General features: G+C 44.4%; 1 protein-coding gene across 4 annotated transcripts in view; it reads left to right on the plus strand.

Moving 5' to 3' along the window:
* Positions 1 to 1854: 1854 nt before the first annotated feature.
* Positions 1855 to 20998, plus strand: part of SHC3 (SHC adaptor protein 3) — a 151119-nt gene continuing 131975 nt past the window's right edge. For 2 of the 4 annotated variants that reach the window (XM_049711508.1, XM_004270600.3), the window contains exon 1: positions 2760 to 4225. In XM_049711508.1, the coding sequence (XP_049567465.1) occupies positions 3770 to 4225 (456 nt within the window). In that variant the 5' untranslated portion in view covers positions 2760 to 3769. Of the gene's footprint in view, positions 2278 to 2302; positions 2393 to 2759; positions 4226 to 20998 lie in introns of those variants that run through there. The other 2 variants (XM_033429607.2, XM_049711509.1) reach the window with 2 other exon arrangements.

Below are 20998 nucleotides of genomic sequence, written 5' to 3' on the forward strand. Positions count from 1 at the left end.
CACTGTTCTGGCCTTCCTTTAAGACCCCAACTGTGAACAACTCCCCAGAGCCACCCTGCATCACTGTCAAGGTGTCCACATAAAATGCAAACCTGACTGTGTCACCCCTCTCAAGCCACTGCAGGTCTGCTTGAGCATCTTGAGGAAGTTACCGGATATTCCTAGACCCTCCAGGTCTAGCCCTCTTAGTGGCCTGGCTTCCCAACACTCCACATCAGCCCAACCAATCTACACAGGATTCTGGAAATCCTGAGCCCGCTCAAGCCTTGAGCTGTTCCCCACACAGCATCTCCTCCCAAAGTACCTTTTCCTCTCAGCCTACCTGGAAGATCTCAGCAGTCCCTCAAAACTCTCTTGGGGGTCATCTCCCCACTGAAGTCACCCCTGACATCCTTAAGCCAAGCTCAGCATGGCCCCCTCTGGATAGTTTTTGTATCTCACACATGTTAAAACATTTACATAGCATACTGCATTATAATATTAATTTTCAATTTTCTGCCTCTCTTGCTAGAAAGAAACCTTCTATGGGGCAAAGCCACACTCCTCAGAGCCCAACTTATGGCCCATCCTCAGGAATACCTGTTTGGACAGTCTCTAGAAGCAGGAGAAGGCAAGGAGAAGGATTCTTCTCCAGAAATTCCAAAAGGCATGAGCCCTGCCCACGTCTTGACTTTATCCCCATGTAAGCCATTTTGGATTTCTGACCTACAGCACCAGGAGATAACCAATTTGTGTTGTTTTAAACCACTGATTTTGTGGTTATGGCAGCAATAGAAAATCAATATGCTTTTAAATGAATAGATTTAAAAAGAAAAACTGAAATATTCTGGAAAGGCTGCCTGGCTTTCTCGAGACTGACTTAATAATGGTTTCCTTTTTTTCTGTTTTTGTCTGTGTCACCAGACTATGAAAATTTCATCCATCATCCATCTTTATGTAGTCACAGGCTGATAAACTCAATACTCGGGCTTTGGGGATAATGTCTAAAATAAGCAGTAACAGCCCCCAGTGAGGGCCCACAAGGCTGTCGGTGGGGGGGTGCGGGGGGCTTCTTGGCTGGGCTTGCAGCTTCTAGTTTGCTGCTAAGAAGCCTTTGGGATTGTCTTTCTGCTTTTCTCCTATGTTCCAAAATGCTGATACCATCTTCCTGAAATGAGGTTTTACTGTACTATTGTATTCTTAAAATACTAATCACACTCTTAGATTATGTATCTTCTTACATGTGGTAAATTTATATTGCTATTTACATTTTAAAATGGTCAATTTCCCTTTACTTGCTTCATCATAACAAAAGAAATAAAAGTCTCCTGTTGGCTAAAGGGTTAACATTGTAGCTTTTTTTTTTTTTCCTCCTTGGAGACTCAGAACGTGCATGCCTGTTCTATACTCCTTTCACAAAAAGAATCAAGGGCGAGGAGCCTAGGTTTGAATGTGCATTCACTGTACATTCATAATAAATGCTGAACAGAATGGCACATTCATGGTTGCTCCTTGATGTAAATGAATGGCTGAATGAAAGTTTTAGGGCACAGCTCACTTCCAAGAGGGCAATCCTGTTCACACTCATACCTATCCAATGGTTCTTGAATTTCCTTGGAAAAACTAGTTTTTCCTCTCTTTGTAACAGCGGTCTCCTTCCTCCCTGCATCTTTGTAATCAAGCTGGCTTTTTTTTTTTTTTTTTTTTTCCCACACTGCCGTTGGATGAAAGATCCCGCCTTTGATTGAAATGGAATCTTCCACTATTGAGCAAGCTTTTGTTGAATGAGTCATCAGGGCGGATGCTCATTGGCTGAGTCCGCTGGAACCAGGGGATTGCCTGGCGCCGGCTGCAAGGCCCTGCTTCATTCACAGAAACGCTGGCTCGCTCGCTAGCCCTTTCATTCACACAAACAGCATTTCATTCACATTTTGCTGTTTTTGTCTGCTTCTAATGAAGATCACGGTTTGGGCATGATAGGGCAGTTTTGCTTTAGATTTTGGGGGACTTGGATAAGCATCACCATCATCTCTGGGGTGTGCCTTTGCTGTTGCTATGCCAGCAAGGGGAAGGAAAAAAATGAGTGCCATGCGGCTGCTCGGCTAGGCCTGCAGCCCTGGGAGGGGGGCCGCCGCTCCTCTGCGCTCCTGCTTCCCTGTAGCGGGCCTCACCTGGCCCGCCATCAGGGGCACTCCTTACACCTTGTTCCATAAAGCTCTTCAAGGCTCGGTGCCTCAAGTGTCACATGTCTAGTCGTGGGTGTGAGAAGACTCAGGGTGACCTGATAACATGCTAGAGGTAAATTCATTTTTTGCACAGAAGTAGCCGGGAAACTTGGACAGGGAGCGTTTTCACTGTGTCGGCAGCTTCTCTCAGTAGACAATGAAGACCGGCAGAGCCCATGGTGACAGGGGTCAGTGGGTTTGCGCCTCCGTAGACCTTCTGGGGGTGGGGGGGGGCAATGCTCTGTTCTGCCTGACAGGAAGGAGGCCTGTGTTTTTCACTTGCAGCCCGTGTCTGACTCCTGAAGATAAGGCATTTTTCTGCGGATTTGATGTGTAATGAGAGCAGCTGCATTTTTTTTTCCCGTCCTTATTGCAGGGTTGCAAGCAGCAACTAAAGGGATATTGAAATGTATTTGTAGCGTTTTTAGGCATTTTTCCAGAGCTTGAGCACATTCAGTTGGAATAAAGCTTCAAGCACAGCCCCCTTTTTGGAATGGATTTCTGGAGCTTGTTGCCATTCATCAAAGAAGCACTCTTCTTTTTCGGAAGTAGGTTTTCAACTTAACCCTGGCTGAGAAAGACTGTTGTAAATTAGCAGGGAAGAGACCCTCACTGGCTCTGGGCAGAAGTTCCTATGCAGATTTTTTCTTTTTTCTTTTTTTTTTTTTGAGGAACTGCATTGCCACAAAGGCACTTGTCATGGCTGCTCTGTTGATTTGAAAAGAAAAAGTACCCTGGAAATTGGTATTTTATGTTCACCTGGGAGTGAATATTTCCCCTTCTTCTTCTTCTTCTTCTTTTTTTTTTTTTTTTTTTTTTGGCTATTTAACAATTCCTGCTGCTTTCCAAATCAGAATTCATGAGGATCCGCTGAAGATCTTATTCTTAAAAATCCTTCGTCACATTTTAACGCTGCGCCGTCAGACACTTTTCCAGGCTCACACAGATGGGCTGAACAGGGAAGAAAAAAAAAAAACCTAGCATAGAATAATGGGTTTCAGAAAGTTCATCTGATCATCTGAAGGAACTGGATTTACCTCTGGCACAAATGCTGAGGGGGGTCGGGGGATGGGGAGGTGAAAATCCAAAGGTTGGAAGGAAATATCTGGGAAGGTAGAGAAAGGAAATTTGAGAATTGATTGGCTCTAGTGTGCTGTCAGTGGGTGTATGTGGTTTTTTTCTTCTTTTTTTCTTTCTTTTTTTTTGCTACAGGAAGTGATTTGCAGTGCTCACCGAGCCTTTGTTGAGAAGGGTCTCCTCTCGGAGTGAGTCATGCTTTTGCTGTGAGCAGCCCCAAGCAGCTGGGCGCTCATCAGAGGAAACTATGACTTTTGCAAAGCAAACGTGCCGCCCTCAGCAGCCGAGTCCGGGGCCGGGACTGCGCGGCCACGGCCGTGCGGGGTGTTAGCGGTGGTAGACCGGCGCCGCTGCTCGCGCCCCCCAGCCGGCTGTCCCGGCCGCTCCGTCCCGCCCCGGGGACCGCGGCTCGCCTGCTATGCGCGGCAGCCCGCGCCGGGGCCGGCACCTGCAGCGCCCGGGCGGATGCGGCGAGCCCACGGAGGGGCATGCTTCCACGCACCAAGTACAATCGCTTCAGGAATGACTCGGTGACATCGGTCGATGACCTTCTGCACAACCTGTCGGTGAGCGGCGGTGGCAAGGTCTCGGCGGCGCGCGCGGCCCCGGCGGCGGCCCCCTACCTGGTGTCCGGAGACGCGCTGCGCAGGGCGCCCGACGATGGGCCAGGCAGCCTGGGCCACCTGCTCCACAAGGTGTCCCACCTGAAACTCTCCAGCTCGGGCCTCCGCGGCCTGTCGGCGGCCAGGGAGCGGGCGGGCGCGCGGCTCTCGGGCAGCTGCAGCGCGCCCAGCCTGGCCGCCCCGGACGGCAGCGCGCCCCCCGGCCCCCGCGCCCCGGCCATGCGCGCCGCCAGGAAGGGCCGACCAGGCGACGAGCCGCCGCCCCGCGCCCCGCACGCTAGCGACCAGGTGCTGGGGGCCGGAGTCACCTACGTCGTCAAGGTGGGTGCGGGCGCGGGCTGCCGGGTGGGAAAGCCCGGGCGAAGGGGCGTCCGGCACAGTGGGTCGCCTTGGAGGCCGGGAGGTCACTCCTTCGCAGTCAGCTCGCCTGCCTGCGGCGACCCGGCACAGCAAAAGCGTCCGTTGCGCATCCATTGGGAGACGGTTTGAAATCGGTGACCTCACTCTGTCCTGGTTTCCCTTGGCTCCGCTCCTTTGGCATGCCTTTGCCACCTCGCTTTGCCATGTGTCCGGCCAGTACCCCTCTCCGCATGGACCACTATCCTTGGAAACTGTGCATCAGGCCTACCTAGGGTACAGTGAACATACTTGGAGGAACTGGGCAGCCCCTGCGATGAGAAAGGCAGGTGGTGTCACTACTTCTGCTGTGTTTGCCCCAGGCGGCAGGGTAGGTGGTTTCATTTCTGCCACAGCAAGAATTTCCAGCTCCTTTCAGTGCAGGCCAAGTGCTGTCCTTGCTTTATACCAGATGGGTCGTACTTTCTTACCCAGCTTTAGTGTCTGCCTTTCATTCCATACCTAACTGTGTTGGTTAACAGCAGCAGGAGAATTTGGGACTGTTTTTCCTTGGGGACTGTAGTCATCCATTTAAATAGGCTAAAGAGAGCTGAGCCACAGGCTGGAAAGGAGATTTTTTTCCTCCAACACAAGGAATTATACAATCACGCCGGATGTAGTCCACAAAATTCTTCCCTTATGCAAGTATTCTATGATATTTAAAGAACAAATACTCAGCCGCATTCAACTGGCCTGCCACATGCTTATCATGTCCTCCTGGCTGCCGGCAGTAGAGAGCCACCACAGCGCTCTCCAGCTGGGCAGATAGCCTACAGACAGGGGGAAGGGGTCAAAACTACATTATTTCAGACTGGTCACTCCAAGGCATGGCTTTTTGTTTAAAAAGAAATGAGACTCAAACTCTGTCTCCAGTGTCGTCAACCCCATTGAGAAACCTGCAGGCCATCTAGTCAATACATACTGGCTACAGATCCAGTTTAAAAATTCTACAGATCACATCCCCAGGGAAAATGTTGTAGCTTGGTAATTTTGAACCAAATATTAAAGGAAACAGTTAACTTTGTGGATTATCTTTAACTGTCTAAAAAGTACCGACAAAGGAATATGATCATTAGTATTAAACATGGGCCTTTTCTCCTTTTGAAGCTGCTTTTTAATTTCATCTTCATTCTTAACTTCTGAAAATGGATTAATAATATATTTTACAAAAGGGATAAAGATCAGCATAAAGTATGCACAGCAGGTTGAGTTTATTATAAAAGAATATTCTTCTTGTATTTCTTCTTTAAATTATATAACCAGGAGCCAAAAACAAAAAGAAAAAAAGAAAAAACAAAACCAAACAAAAATCCCTGACAACTCTGAGGTGAAGAGGTGATGCCAGAGTATATTACGTGGCATATTAGTATAATTGCTATCTAAAGAAAAAAAGCAGCCTACGTTTGAAATAGATGGATGTTGGCAAAGCTTTTTATACCTGTCATGTTGCACATAGAGGGTAGTTTCCAAATGGAGGGAGAATTTTCAAACTTATGCCTTTAAAGTGTTCCTTAAAAAAAAGAAATCATTCACTTTGCTTAGGGCTTTAGTCTTGCTTTTTGAAGGATGAAGGCAGACATCCAGTTCTAAATGTCAGTTGTGGCTGAAGAAGGATGAGCAACTAAAACTAGTCTGCTCTGCTGGGCCATTAGGTTGTGACACACCCCGCAGAAGTAGCAGCAACACTCAAATAGGCAGAAGGCTGGGTCTGCCCAGAGCCTTCTGGATTTCAGGTCACATTGTTGTGCCATGAGACTGTAGTGACCTGGGGGCAATATAGCACGGCCCGGTCAGTGCCCCTTGCTGTGGTCTGGCCCATCTTCAGTGGTGAATGGTGGCAACATAGGACGCTCAGGCTTCCCTGGAGAAGTTTGAAATCACACAGCAAAGGAGACCAGACGCTAAAGGACAATTTCTTCTGTGCACATTTGATTCACAATATCACGTGGCCCTCTGTTGGTACACATTTCTGAATTGCCCATGTTGAATTTAGAACCATGAACTTATTCTCTTGAAAAATCACAAAACTGAAAAAAACTTAATTTGGTATTATTTGCTGACTTGTAAATAGTTTTATTGGTATCCTTACTTTAAAAGATCTCTGGTAGATAGAAAGGGGCAATCTTTATAACATGCCTGTAACTCAGCTGCAAAATCTAAAGGCTTAGGGTTTGGGAAAGAACTTCTTATTCTCTTTGATTTAAATGTATTTCTAAATTAAGGAAAACCCCCAAATGTTTTCCAGTTTCCTGGAAGATTCATCTGCTGTATAATTATAGATTTCCTGCCTCATAGAAATACCTACCTACAGACAATATTAAGATATTGCACACAGATTTATTCTTCAAAAATATTTTAACGTAATCTACTTACATGAAAGTGGAAATTGTAAAATCCCGAAGTCTGGCTGGTTTTGATCAATTAGGAAACATCCAACTATTTGAACAGCGGGTTGTAATATTAATTAATGAAGGATTTAAAATTTAAAAATAGAAGTACCTGAGCAGCAGTAGAATTCCAAGCTCAGAGCATGTTTAATTTGTCCTTCGTGCCATCACTTGAGTCTGCTTTTAATAGCAGCATGAGGGTATGCAGATAAGGAAGAGTCCAGGCAGCCTCCAGGTTTGTATTTATTTACATCAGGAGACCCCACTGGCAGCACCTTTGTACCTGCCTAAGTATGCCTGACACTGGGTTTTTTCTTTTGGTGACACAAAAGGGAAAGAACAAGAAAATATGCCCTTTATAGACAGAAAAAGAACATCGTAACAGCTAAGAGCAATGAATATTTTCATTACAACCCTATTTTAAAACTATTTTAAATTTGAACTTGAAAGGCCTAGAGAAATACAGACAAGTGTTGATTACGCTGCTACCCACTTTCAAATTCTATTGCCTAAAAGTCCAAGCTGGCAAGGAGCCTGAGTGCCCATGGGGCTGATAAGCGTCTTTAGCAGGTCCCAAAGGTGCTATTTGGGTGTTCCACCTGCAGATCCACAGAGAGAACAGTTTAGGAAGGGAAGATAGACATGAACAGTTGGGAGTCAGTTCTTAAAAATAGGCACTGGCTGAGGTGGAGTAGCCATTTGAAGACAAGCGTGGTCTTGAGGTTCAGCCTTGACACCTCCCGCCCCCCAGCAGCGGAAGGCAATGCTGTGTGGGAGGTACCTGGGCTAGCTGGCAGCCCTGGGGGGGGGGTTCCCCAAAAGAAGGGCTCTCTTTACAGCACATCATGCCACAGACTCAAAACAGGATCAAAGTTACCACATTTAGGACTGACCTGAGTGCCCATGGCAAGAATCTAGAGGCCCAAGTGTTTGCTGATCACCAGCAACACAGTGAGAAAGTAGGTTATGTGTCCATAAATCCCGTGATGCCTCCCTCAGACAGCTGAGGTTTTGGTCTGCAAAGAGTGTTATATCTTTACTGATAATAGCTCTATGATACGAGCTGTTTACAGGAGATTTTAACAGAGAACTACTGAATTATTTCCTGGTATGCTGGATTGTTTTTCTTTTGGAATGAAACCTTGTTTTTACAAGAGCTCTTTAAAAAATATTTTGTTTCCTCCATTTGCAAATCTGATGATATTTAGGGTGGTATAAATTATTCATTTTATTTATAAATGTTCTATTGCTTTTTATAGATGGTCTTTATTATTTATTTATTTTTTTATTTTTTGCGGTACGCGGGCCTCTCACCGTTGTGGCCTCTCCCGTTGCGGAGCACAGGCTCCGGACGCACAGGCTCAGCGGCCATGGCTCACAGGCCCAGCCGCTCCGCGGCATGTGGGATCCTCCTGGACCAGGGCACGAACCCGTGTCCCCTGCATCGGCAGGCAGACTCTCAACCACTGTGCCACCAGGGAAGCCCTAGATGGTCTTTATTAACTGTACTCTAAAATTTATTCTCAGTTGGTAGTTTTTTCACTGTCTTTAAAAATATTTTAAATCTTTTTCTTAGCAAAAATATCTAAACTTTTTTTTCTTAACGTTGTGTTCTTTTGATAACTGTGAGCTAAGGTCATATTAAACCGTCATCAACAAAGCTATTTCAAGTATAGCCATGATATATCATTATGGTGAGACTGATTGAATTTTGCTTTAATTTTAGATTAAAAAATTGTTCCTTGATGTAGAAGACAACTTTAAAAGTTGATTTTTTTCTTAAAATTGTTGAAAAATCTCATAAATGGGTGGCTTACATGTAAATTGTCTAAATCGTTTGAAAAACAGTTTAAGAAACTCTTGAGATTAATAGACAAAATTACTAATTTGATCTGGACATCTCTTTTTTTATGTGACACAAGTATAACAGATGCATTAAATGTGTGTGTGCACATATACACTACATCACACACACACCACACATACACACATACATAGCCCACCTCCCCACATATACCACACACACACACACACACACACACACACACACATACACGTACATAACCTATCCCCCCACATATACACACACACACATCACACATATACATACACACACACACACATATACCCTGTCCCACCCACATATACACACACACACACACACACCACATCACACATACACCACACACACATACACACACACACACAACATGTAATGACTTTGGACAGGGTCATTAGAAAATAGTAAATGTTTTATTTCCAGAAATACCTGATTATTTCATTCATTGCTTTTATATTCATGTTTAAGAGAAAATAATTCCAAAAGATAAGCTTTTGATGAAACTTTAATCTCACAAAGAGTAGACTTCTTGCTCTTCTACGCTACCACTCTGTTCTGTCTTTGAATATATGTCAGCTTTTGGGGAATACATGATAAATATCATTGAAGCAAAGTAGTGGTAATGGGACACTTGGGCAGCAAACATGTAAAACATGTAAGAGGCTGTCTTTCCAGCCAACAGGCTCATCCTGAAGGGTTTGTGAAGCCTGCAGCCCCTTGCTTGGTTGTCGTGTCTCCCAGCAGGGACGTGGCCTGGACGTGGAGGGTCTGGGGGGCGCCTGGACACTGGGACCCCAGATCCACTTGGCCACCTCAGAGTGTGGAGCTCAAGAGGTCAGCCCGCCTCTCTGGACCTTTACATGGGGCCGCAGGAAGTAGAGGGTGGGCTGAGCACAAGCTCAGCCAGGCTCCTGTGACATGGGGGAGGAGGCGGTGTCATGGCTGGGGCAGTTCTTTGCTCCTGCACCTCATGCATCTGGAAGAACGGGGCTTCTGGGCTGCACCGCTGTATCAGGGTGTGCTTCTCCGGGCCAGGGCCAGACCCCATGGTGCTGCTGCCCAGAAAGTTTTGTGGGGTTCAGAGAGAAGCACAATGAGGATTCAGCATTTTAAATGAAAATACCCAAGGACAAATTAAGTTAAATGGAATTACTTAATTTAGAAATAAGATGGTTTCACGAAATTGAGTTATTTGTAGTGAGGTGGATGGACCTAGAGTCTGTCATACAGAGTGAAGTAAGTCAGAAAGAGAAAAACAAATACCATATGCTAACACACATATATGGAATCTAAAGAAAAAAATGGTTCTGAAGAACCTAGGGGCAGGACAGGGGTAAAGACATATGTAGAGAATGGACTTGAGGACACATGAAGCGGGTAGGGTAAGCTGGGGCGAAGTGAGAGAGTGGCATGGACATATATACACTACCAAATGTAAAATAGGTAGCTAGTGGGAAGCAGCTGCATAGCACAGGGAGATCAGCTCGGTGCTTCGTGTCTACCTAGAGGGGTGGGATAGGGAGGGAGATGCAAGAGGGAGGGGATATGGGGATTACATGTATACGTAGAGCTGATTCACTTTGTTATACAGCAGAAACTAACACACCATTGTAAAGCAATTATACTCCAATAAAGATGTTATTAAAAAAAAAGAAATAAGATAGTTTCATATGAAATGGAAAGAAATGATCAGTTGTACATATTTCCTGGGTAAAGGACAAGAAAAAAATTAGAATTTTAGCAGAAGAAATCTACAATATGCAGTGGATAAAGAATGTCTTTATGGTGGGAGGCATTAAGTGTAAGAATGGCCTACTGAGTAGGTAGATGTTAACTCTGTGTGTGTGTGTGTAAGTGCACAACAGGATGGATGCTGACCGTGGGGTGTGTGTGTGTGTGTGTGTGTGTGTGCAATCATACAATAATCTTACAAGTTGCTTTTGGTCCTGCAAATTCATAAGTATTGATTTTCAGTTGAGGTAAAGAAACAACAAATCATTCTGTCCCCATGTGGTTTTGCCTCTTCCCTCCCCTCCACCAGGGTGGCATGCTGCTGTGTGTCAGTCTGTGCCTCCCAGCACTAGGATTGGCGAGGTTTCCCTAAAACAAACAAAACGGCACTAGTTAAACTTGGAGGGTGGGGGGGCCAGGAATCTCCATGAGAACCACTAGATTCCAGCAAGATGCCAGGCCAAAGACGGAGTTTCCATGGTTCAGGCAATGCTGTGCTCTTCACCTTGGTGGGCAGAAGGTGCCATGTGCACCCCTGATATGTCTGGGAGGAGAGGACCAGTTGCTGCTCTTCTTGGGGAGCTGGCATCCCCTTGCATCCTCTTGACTCTGTGCAGTGCCTCAGGTTCGGATCAGCCTCTGCTCTTGCTTGGCAGATGATGGCAGCTCAGGGCACCCATGGTCTTTGGCCCTCAGATTCTGGGCTCAGACTTGCCTTGCCTCTCGACAAGAGAGGTCTGGCAAGTTCTACCACCTTCCTGCAGAGATCTGGGTTTCTAGCCATGATCTCATCTCCTGCAGAAGCTGTAGAGAAACCTAGATGCTGGAAGAGAAGCTGCAGAGAAGGGAGAGCTGAGGGACTGGAGCCTCACCTTATCACTGGTGTTCCTGATGCCCAGTGGCATCAGAATATCTGAACCCCCTCAAAGCCAAGGCTTTCTGAGAAAGAATGTCCAAAGAGCTTGTTGTTACGACGCTGCTTACTTTATTTATTATTATTTTTATTTATTTATTTATTTATTTATTTATTTATTTATTGGCCACAGCATGTGGGATCTTACTTCCCCCACCAGGGATTGAACCAGTGCCCCCTGCAGTGGAAACGTGGAGTTTTAACCACTGGACGGCCAGAGAATTCCCAATGCTGGCTGCTTACTTTAGACTTGAAGCCATCCTAGTGTGTCATTTGAAATGTGTAGTTTTTCTAAAGTGAAGGCCCCTCAGAAGAGCATTTCCTCACTTCTGTCTATTGAATGGGCAGAAAAAGCAGCAAAGATTTCTTTCTAAATTTTAAGAATTTAAACTTGTATCAAACCTGCAAACTCAGTGGAGCTTGACTTTCACCCAACTTCCCACCAGTAGTGCTCTCTGCTGGGATCCTTCTGACAATTAAATATAATTGTTTGGCATTCTAGAGGGACCGACAGATAAGGTTCAATCCTATTGCTTTTTGCTTTGCAAATATTCAGCATTTCTAATACTATTTGCCCATATAGAAACCTTCCGTTTAAAAACATCTTGAAAAACCACAACACAGTTCTAGCTCTCTTGATGGAAAACTAGCCCTAGCCTGGTTTTCAGCAGAAACACTATAAAATCGGGGTCCCTTATGCTTTCCCCCAAAGAGGGAGTAACAATGCTTTTACCTCTTGGGAGAAAACAATGAAAACATAACTGTTTTGAGTGTTCTTTGTGTGGAAGAGCCAGCCCCTTTCACGACACATCAGTCCTCCTGGAGGTGGATGCAGTGTATGCACGCAACTCGGTCCTGCTGGGACCACTGGGCTGCACCATGTTGGATCCTGAAGAGCCCTTTACCTCCTAGGATTTGGCACATCCATCTCACTTCCTTTCCCTCCGGACCTCAGTTTGGATCCTCTGATCTTCCTGAGCAGAGGCCTGTTCAAGCAGAAGTCCCCACAGCCTGCTTCTGCCGACACTGAATTATTTCTAAAAGACAGGAATAATGAGAGGGACAGGCAGAGAAAGGCAGCCTCCAGAGGCTGGGACTTGTCTTCAGATGGGCCCCAGGGCCCCCAGAGAAACACGGTCATGGACTCGAAAGACAGAGACTGAACAGCCACCTTCTCTTGCTGGCAGCAGAGATGTCACTCTTGTGATGTCACTCACCTGGTTCTTTTGTAAACCTTTCTTTATAAAATGTAGACGTTTGCTGTGGAAATTTTCACACATACATACAACATACAAAATATATCAACATTAAAAAAAAGAGAAATGATCTAAAAGGTGCCCGGTAGCCAGCTTCTACAGGTGTCAGCTCACAGCCATCGACACCCCTCCCCCGCTTCCTGAATCCTGCGGAGCTGGGGGGGCTCCCACATCAGCACTGACAGAACTCAAGGTTCTGATGAGTAAGTTGCAGGATTAGGCTTAATAGCGGTTCCAAGTCTGGCAGAGCGCGGTCAGGGTCACAGGCCCTGGAACATCCCTGCATTTGACTCTGTGGTCCCCGAGGCAGAGGAGGTGGGCCAGCCTCTGTGATTTCTCCTTCAGAGGTGATGACATTGGGATTCAGGAGATGCCTCTGATGGACACCCCCAGGGGATGGGGTGGGAGCTGTACCTCCACACCCACCCTGCTCAGGCTCCCCTGGACCACCCTACCTCCTGGCCCTGGTGGGTTCTCCTCTAGCAACCAGATGATCCTTTTAGGAACAGGTTTTCTCCCAAACTGTTTTTATAGTAGTGGATTAGTCCAGGGTCTCCAGAGAAAGAGGACAAATAGGATGTGCATATATATAGAAGGAGATTTGTGATGAGGCATTGGTGCATGTGATTATGGAGGCTGAGAAGTCTGCAGGGTGAGTCAGCAGGCTTGAGACCCAGGAAGAGCCAGTGTTTCAGTTTGAGTCCAAAGGCAGGAAAAAGCCATTATCCCAGCTTGAAGGCCATCAGGTAGGAGGAATTCCCTCTTTTCCCAGGAGGGTCAGTTTTTTGTTCTCTTCAGGCCTTCAGTTGATTCGATGAGGCCCACCCACATTAGGGAGGGCAGTCTGCTTTACTCAGTCTGTCTATCCATTTGAATACTAAAGTCATCCAAAAACACCCTCACGGAAACACCCAGAATCATCTTTTTTTTTTTTTTTTAATTGCAGGTCTTGGTGACTTGTTCTTATTAATTAATTAATTTATTTTTGCTGTGTTGGGTCTTTGTTTCTGTGCGAGAGCTTTCTCTAGTTGTGGCAAGCGGGGGCCACTCTTCATCATGGTGCGCGGGCCTCTCACTATCGCGGCCTCTCTTGTTGAAGAGGACAGGCTCCAGACGTGCAGGCTCAGTAGTTGTGGCTCACAAGCCCAGTTGCTCCGCGGCATGTGGGATCTTCCCAGACCAGGGCTCGAACCCGTGTCCCCTGCATTAGCAGGCAGATTCTCAACCACTGCACCACCAGGGAAGCCCCCAGAATCATGTTTGATCACGTATCTGGGCACCCAGTGGCCCAGCCAAGTTAACACGTGAAATTTACCATCACAGGCTGTACACAAACTTTTGGAGTCTCATCTAGAGTGGCCACTAGCTGACTCAAACACTTAAGGAGATTCAAATTCTCTGGAAGAATGGAGATGAGAGTAAGAAATGACAAAATAACCCACTTGGAAGAGTCTCAGGTTTCTTTACCATTTCTGTGGGCACCAAATGGAGACACCTTTAAAAATTCCTCAAGCCTAACCCTCAAACTAAGGTCCTGGAATACGAGACAGATGAACTATGACCCCCTACTCACCAGAAGAGCTGTGAAATAGGTCTTTATAGGACCAGTGGTAATAGAGTGTGTCTGTGGTTTGTATACTTGTCCAGAATGGAGGCTGGAACGGCCTCCTGCACCTGACGAATGATGGTGTCACACCTAACGTCATCACCGGAGGTCGTAACAAGTTCACTGGTCCCACTGGTCTCACTCCTTCAGGACTGCCCCCCTCCAGGCTCTCCTCCTGGTCCCTGAGCTGGAGACACTGCCATTTTATGGATGGTTATTTGTGAGGCGGTGGTGGCTGCACGATCTAAAGGACTGAGCTGTGATTTTTTTGCTGGAAGTAGCAACTCCTGTAATAGATAACAACCTTGTTTGCAGAGAGACTTATTTACTCACGTGGGAGAAGAAAATGAAAGTCATCAAATGATGGCCAGGAGAGGGGATTCTGATGTTCCAGTGTGGCCCACAAACTCCTGTCCTTTTATTGCAAATACCCCCCCGCCTCCCCCTGCCCCAACCCTCATTCCTGTGCTATCTGTTGGTTAAGGCTCCCAGGGAAGGGCTATGCGGGGAAACGTTAACACCTGGCTTTGTGGACTAAAACGTCATGATTTATAGGGTTTGCCAGTTCCTGTAGTATAAATAGTTATACCCTGCTGCCACTGGGAGGTGGGAAAGGATGTGCAGTAACACAGCTTTGCAGAGTCTCAACTTCAAGGGTGTAGACGATAGTAACATGTCACACAATGATTAGCAAGTGATGAGTTTTGAGTATTACCTTTAAAAAAATATAACTTATTTTTGTGGACCTCATCCTTAGGCTTCTTGTACCTAAAACAGCTTCCCCTCCAAGCATCCCTTCTTCCCTCTCCCACCCCTCCTTCCTCATTTCACTTTCTCTCACCTTATTTACACCAACATGAGACAATTGGCTTCTCCAGATCCGCAGACAGTGTCTGGAAAAGGTTCCTTGGTGACCCCCTAATTATAAAATAAAAAACTCATTTTCACCTGGTGCTGTTACCTCACAACCTTTCTCCCAGACTCCCAGCATCTGCTGTGCAGGTTCCTCTTTATTATTTCTTATTTCTGATTATTTGTGAACAGACTTACCCTCTACTTATTAATTTATTCCTCCATCAATATACTAATCAATTATTTCATTCAGCTAGTGTTTATTGAATTGCCATTCTGGGGTAGCCCTGTCCTAAGAGTTGGGGATAAAGAGGTGATTAAATAAGCATGCTTCCTGCTCTTTCAGTGTCAGTAGTAGAGACAGATGAGAGAAAATACCAGGAGATCACATTGGTAGTGAGGATACAGAAATCAAGATTGGCTTCTCTGAGGAGGCGATACGGAAGTGGAGCCCTAGATACCCAGGAAAATGGATGGGATTGGTGTGCAGGTGTTTTTGTGCGTGAGTGTGTGTGTGCGTGCATGTGTGCTGCATTCTAGGAGGAGGAGATAGAAACTGACTGTATCCAATGTAATTAGTGTATTGAGTCAGGGGGAGGGTACCTAGGAGGTGTCCCAGCACCAGGCAAGTGCAGTGGGAAACCACTGGAGATTTTCTGAAAGATTATTCTATCTTCTGTGGGGAGAACAGATTGGAAAGGCAGAAATGAAAGTAGAGGCAGTTCGGAGACAATTAGGAGCGGTGAAGGTGGCTTGGACCAGTGTCATGTGTCAAAGGGCAGTGGCATACATTGGGCTCAGGTCTGTATTGCTTACTGACCATCCAACATGCCCATCCACTGTTTCATGGCCTCTTAAGTGAAATAGGTCTCAAACTGAATTCATGACCTTTCCCACCTACATTCTGTTCCTCAGTTAATGGTGTCACTGCTCACCTGCTTCCCAAACTCGAGACCTCATCGCCATCCTTGAATACCTCCTTTTCCTAAACTTATTACATCTTTTCAGTCACTAAACTATCATTTCTGCTCAACAGGGTTTCAGGTCTTCTTTTCCCTTCCTTTTGTCCTGATTCCTGCCTTCACCATTTCTTTCTGTGATTATTACAATAAACTAACTGGTCTTCAGATGATTCCTTTGGGAAAGACTCTTCTTTTTAAATTGGCTAAAAAATATAATATAGTCTTACTTAGATGTTTCAAAGTTTCCCTTCAGCTGCTTTCCCTTCTAATTTTCTTCCTCTCAGAGGTAATCACCATCACCTGTTTGTTATTTATATTTCCAGACACACACATACACACTTATTTTTCTTCCTTTCTTTTATCTTTTCTTTTTCCTTTCTGTTTCACAAAGCAAAGTATTCTACATACCTAGTTCTGTGACTTGCTCTTTTCATTTAATATGCTTTGGAAATCTTTCAATATTAGTACCTATAATTCTGCTTCATTCTTTTTGGCATTTGCTTAATATTCATGTACAAGGAGGTGCTAATACTTATTCAGTCAGTTCCCTATTGTTAGACATGTAGATAGTTTCCAGTTTATCACAGATTGTAAAATAATGAACATTCTTCTACATGAATCTTTCCATTTAGGCAAATATTTTTGCCTGTGTGTACAATAAGTTTTAGCTAATATTAACCTTTTCTTTTCTTATTACATTCATGGGACCTAGAGTACAGTAATCAATTCTGTTGGTGAAGGTGACTTTTTTATTTTTATTTTTTTTAAAAAATCTTTATTGGAGTATAATTGTTTTACAATGGTGTGTTAGTTTCTTCTTTATAACAAAGTGAATCAGCTATGCATATACATATATCCCCATATCTCCTCCCTCTTGCATCTCCCTCCCACCTTCCCTATCCCACCCCTCTATGTGGACACAAAGCACCGAGCTGATCTCCCTGTGCTATGCGGCTGCTTCCCACTAGCTATCTATTTTACATTTGGTAGTGTATATATGTCCATGCCACTCTCTCACTTTGTCCCAGCTTGCCCTTCCCCCTCCCTGTGTTCTTAAGTCTGTTCTCTATGTCTGTGTCCTTAAGTACGTTCTCTACGTCTGTGTCTTTATTCCTTTCCTGCCCCTAGGTTCTTCAGAACCATTTTTTTTTTTTAGACTCCATATATATGTGTTAGCATACAGAATTTGTTTTTCTCTTTCTGACTTACTTCACTCTCTGTATGACAGACTCTAGGTCCATCCACCTCACTACAAATAACTCAATTTCATTTCTTTTTATGGCTGAGTAATGTTCCATTGTATATATGTGCCACATCTTCTTTATCCATTTATTGAAGATGACTTTTTCACTTCTGGCTACAAAGTCAGTCTTCTGTACTTATTATAAAGGAGTACATTTACTATTATATACACTTTTACAAGTTAATAAACATTTCCTATAACCCTAGTTTTCCAAATGAACTTCCAAATTAGTTTTCAGCATTTGAGATAAATATATATTTTTCACCCTTTTTCTATTAATGTGGTGAATCATTTAGCTTTGTAAAATAAATATCTCTCATCTTTCTAATGAAAAGCTCTCTGTTGCTTGCCTTTGCTTGTAGAAGTCAATCCAAATGCCTTATTATGACACACAAACTTTCATGGTTTGGCTTCAGTTTAGCTCTTGAGCTTCATCTTTTGCCCCTCAACCACCAATATTTCAGCCACATGAAACAGCTTGTTTTCCCCAAACCAGTTGCAACTCTGGCCTTAGCTCAAATTCTCCCACTCTGGGCCCTTTCTGTCCACTCTATCTTGGTCTGAAATAACTCTCTGTTAGCTTTCAAGACTCAGCAGCAGAGTGTATGAGGCAGAATTAATGATCACTTCTTAGGATCTCCATAGCCCTGTGGGTTTGTCTTTGTGTTCATTGATTCAATCCATGCTAAGTGGGAACCTACTGGATGCCTATTGCTGGGGCTCCTGAGAATCCAAGATGAATTAAATGGTCCCTGCTTTCAAGGAAATCATTCTCCAGAGGGGGCTTTACAGATGTGTGATAGAAGGCCATGAATTGTGGAAAAGGAGGTCAACTGGCTCTTCTCAAAACTTCCCTGGGGAAAGAGCCAGTGATAAACACTTAACATGTGAAGAAGGAGGAATCAAGGTGACTGTAGGACACTGGGGAATGTGACAGAACAAAAGAGACTGGTGAGGAGGGTGACCTGTGGGCCTATTTATATATGGTTGGTGATTAAGAATGTAACTTCAGAGAGGCACATTTTGAACTCCATTCTGTTTAAAAATCCCTTGATGATTGTTCTTTCCATGAACTGGCATGTATGACACAGCCCACCCAAAGTCTTTACAGGCTGTTCCATAGATGAGAAGCCTTATTAGCAGACCATGAATTTTGTTTTTATTGCTCTTTTTCTTTAAAGCTAATTACAGAAGGGTTTCAGTAAGAGAATCAACTTTAATGATAGCCATGAATAAGCATTATTAAGGTAAAAAATACTGTATAGCCAAATGTCACCAGCACATTTCCAAACAGAAAGCTAAACTCCTGCACACTTCCACGTGCCCCCACCTTTAATTAAAGCACGTGGATTTATGAAAAAGAATGAGAGAAAATGAGTGTATCAACAAGTAGTTTTTGAGGGCTCAGTCACTTGCCTTGTCCTGTGGAAGGTATTGTAGATTGTGAAAGAGGTACAGGGTGATTTTCCGAAAGGGACTTGTGATCCAGTTGAGGAGGAAAAGCTGCTCCATTTTAAAAAGACAGAAAAAAATATCATGTTTAATAAGGTGCTAATGGCATAGTGAGAGATTGGTGGTGGCTGGAGTTATCAAGAAAGGCTTCTCAGAGGGTGTGGGATTTTTTTCTGGGTTCTGAAAGATTGTCCAGATCTGGGTAGGTGGAGGGATGGAGGATGTTCAAGCAGGAGAACCAGAGTGAGAGACACTTTGGAGGTGGGAGTGGGCGTGGCATTTGACGGGGCGGTTGCGGGGGTTGGTGGGGGGGAGACATTCCACTGCAGACTGGCCACAGTCAGAGGGACGCTGAGATGTTGGCTGCCATTTGTCGGTAACAGGGGCTGTAGCCCCTTGGAGTCAAGATGCTGCCTGTTCAATGGGGGAACCAGTCCATTGCTAGTCCTTTTTGGATTACACTAGGCAACTTCCCTCCATGATGCTGGGAGCTGGAGGTATATTTCCCTCACTTTCTCCTCTCCAAGCTAAACATTTCTCACTCAGTCAACAGTCCTGATCTCACGATATCCTGGATTCTCTTATCTGTTTACGTCTTAGTTTGTAAATTACATTTAAGAGATTTTGCTCATGTAAAGAATTTGGTGGAATTGCTTGGGTTGGTGTATATTCTGTTTGTAGAGTTTTGTTGTGTCCTGAGAATAATTTGGACCTTATTTCATATGCCTACATGACAGAGATAAATTCATCTTTGTCTAAGATACAGCTGCTCCTTTTTCCAAGAAAGGATGATAGGGTTTTCTTTATGGCTTATTTGTTATAATCTACAAGCAGATGATTTTCAGAGTCACACTTCCTTTTATCTAAAGGCTCAGTGTAAACTCACCTCTGCCCTCCCACCCTCCTACTATAGGCCACTCAACAATTGAGAACTTCCAACCATCAGCCTTTGTCATCAAAACTCAGAATTGCAATTAAGAAGGCCAGTGGAATCATCAGTGGGAATAATGCCACCCACAGAACGAAGTGAATGTCCCACAATAGAGTGGTGCTATGAGTTCTGATGCATTCAAAACCATGCAGTAACATGTAGACATTTAAAACAGTGAGTTAGAATTTTATTATGGTTTATTGGAAAAGAGGCATCTCTGGCTGAGAAGAGCATGGTGCAACAACGTGTGTGTAATATGAACTAATTCTTATAGTAGAAATGAGTACAGAAATGCTTGTATATATCCATAATTATAGATGGAGATTTCCACAGCCCACTTTGAGCAATTGATAGGTTACTGTGCTTAAAATCATCAAGGATATCCAAAGCTGAACATCATAATCAACCACAGAATCAAGTAGACATCCATAGAGTCCTCCATGAAACCACAGCAGAATAAACATTCTTATCAAGTGCCCATGGAACATCTACCAAGACAGATCATTCCTCAAGCCATAAAATAAGCAAATCTAACCAAGGTTAAAATAATTGGAATCATACAGATTATGTTCTCTGACCACAATGGATTCAAATTAGAAAGCAATAAGGAAGGACAGCAGGAAAATATCCAAACACTTGGAAATTAAGCCACATGCCTATAAATAATCCATGGGACAAAGGACAAATTTCAAAGGAAATTTTAAAATACATAGAATTGAATGAAAATGAAACTACATCATATCAAAATATGTGGGACGCAGCTAGAATAGTGCCAAGAGGGAAATATATAGCCACAAATGCTTACATTGGAAAAAAGTTCTCCAACCAATAATCCAAGTATCTAGCTCGACACTAAAAAAGAAGAAAATAAAGCCAAAGCAAGCAGCCATAAGAAAATAACAAAGATAAAAGCAAAATCAATGTAATGAAAAACAAAATCAATAGAAAAAAGTCAATAAAACAAAAATCTGTTTCTTTGGAAAAAAATCAATAAAATGAATAAACCCAGCAAGACTGACAAAGATCAAAAGAGAGAAGATACAAGTCACCAATCCTAGGAATGTAGAAGGGGTTATTTCAACAGATCCTGTAGCCCTGACAAGGCTTCCGAGACAGCTTGGCCTTGTTCTCAGTTGTTAGAGTCCAGACCCTGGGCTGGTGGCAGCTCCCTAAGAGCCAGGACAGTGAGGTAGGCTCCAGGAAAAGGGAGTGTGGCAAGGAGTGGAATGCAAAGCCAGGAATCCAGATATAGTCTGGTGCAATTAAACGGAGGCCCAGTACTGAGACTGGGGCTCAAGTCCCTGTGAGTGGGCCCACAGAAGAAGGCTGGCTGGGCTAAGAAGGTGGCTGTTGGCACTAGGCCTACAAGGGGTTCAGCTACACAGAGAGAAGCTAAGCAGACCTCAGGGGCCATCTTGTCCAATAATCTTTTTATTTATTTTTTCAAATGGTGGGAGGTGAAGAAAACGAAAGCTCAAGGTGAGAGAATGTATCTTCTGAGACCAAGCAGCTAGTTCAGTGTCAG

Source organism: Orcinus orca, chromosome 6 (genome assembly GCF_937001465.1).
Source record: "Orcinus orca chromosome 6, mOrcOrc1.1, whole genome shotgun sequence".
NCBI classification, from domain to species: domain Eukaryota; kingdom Metazoa; phylum Chordata; class Mammalia; order Artiodactyla; family Delphinidae; genus Orcinus; species Orcinus orca.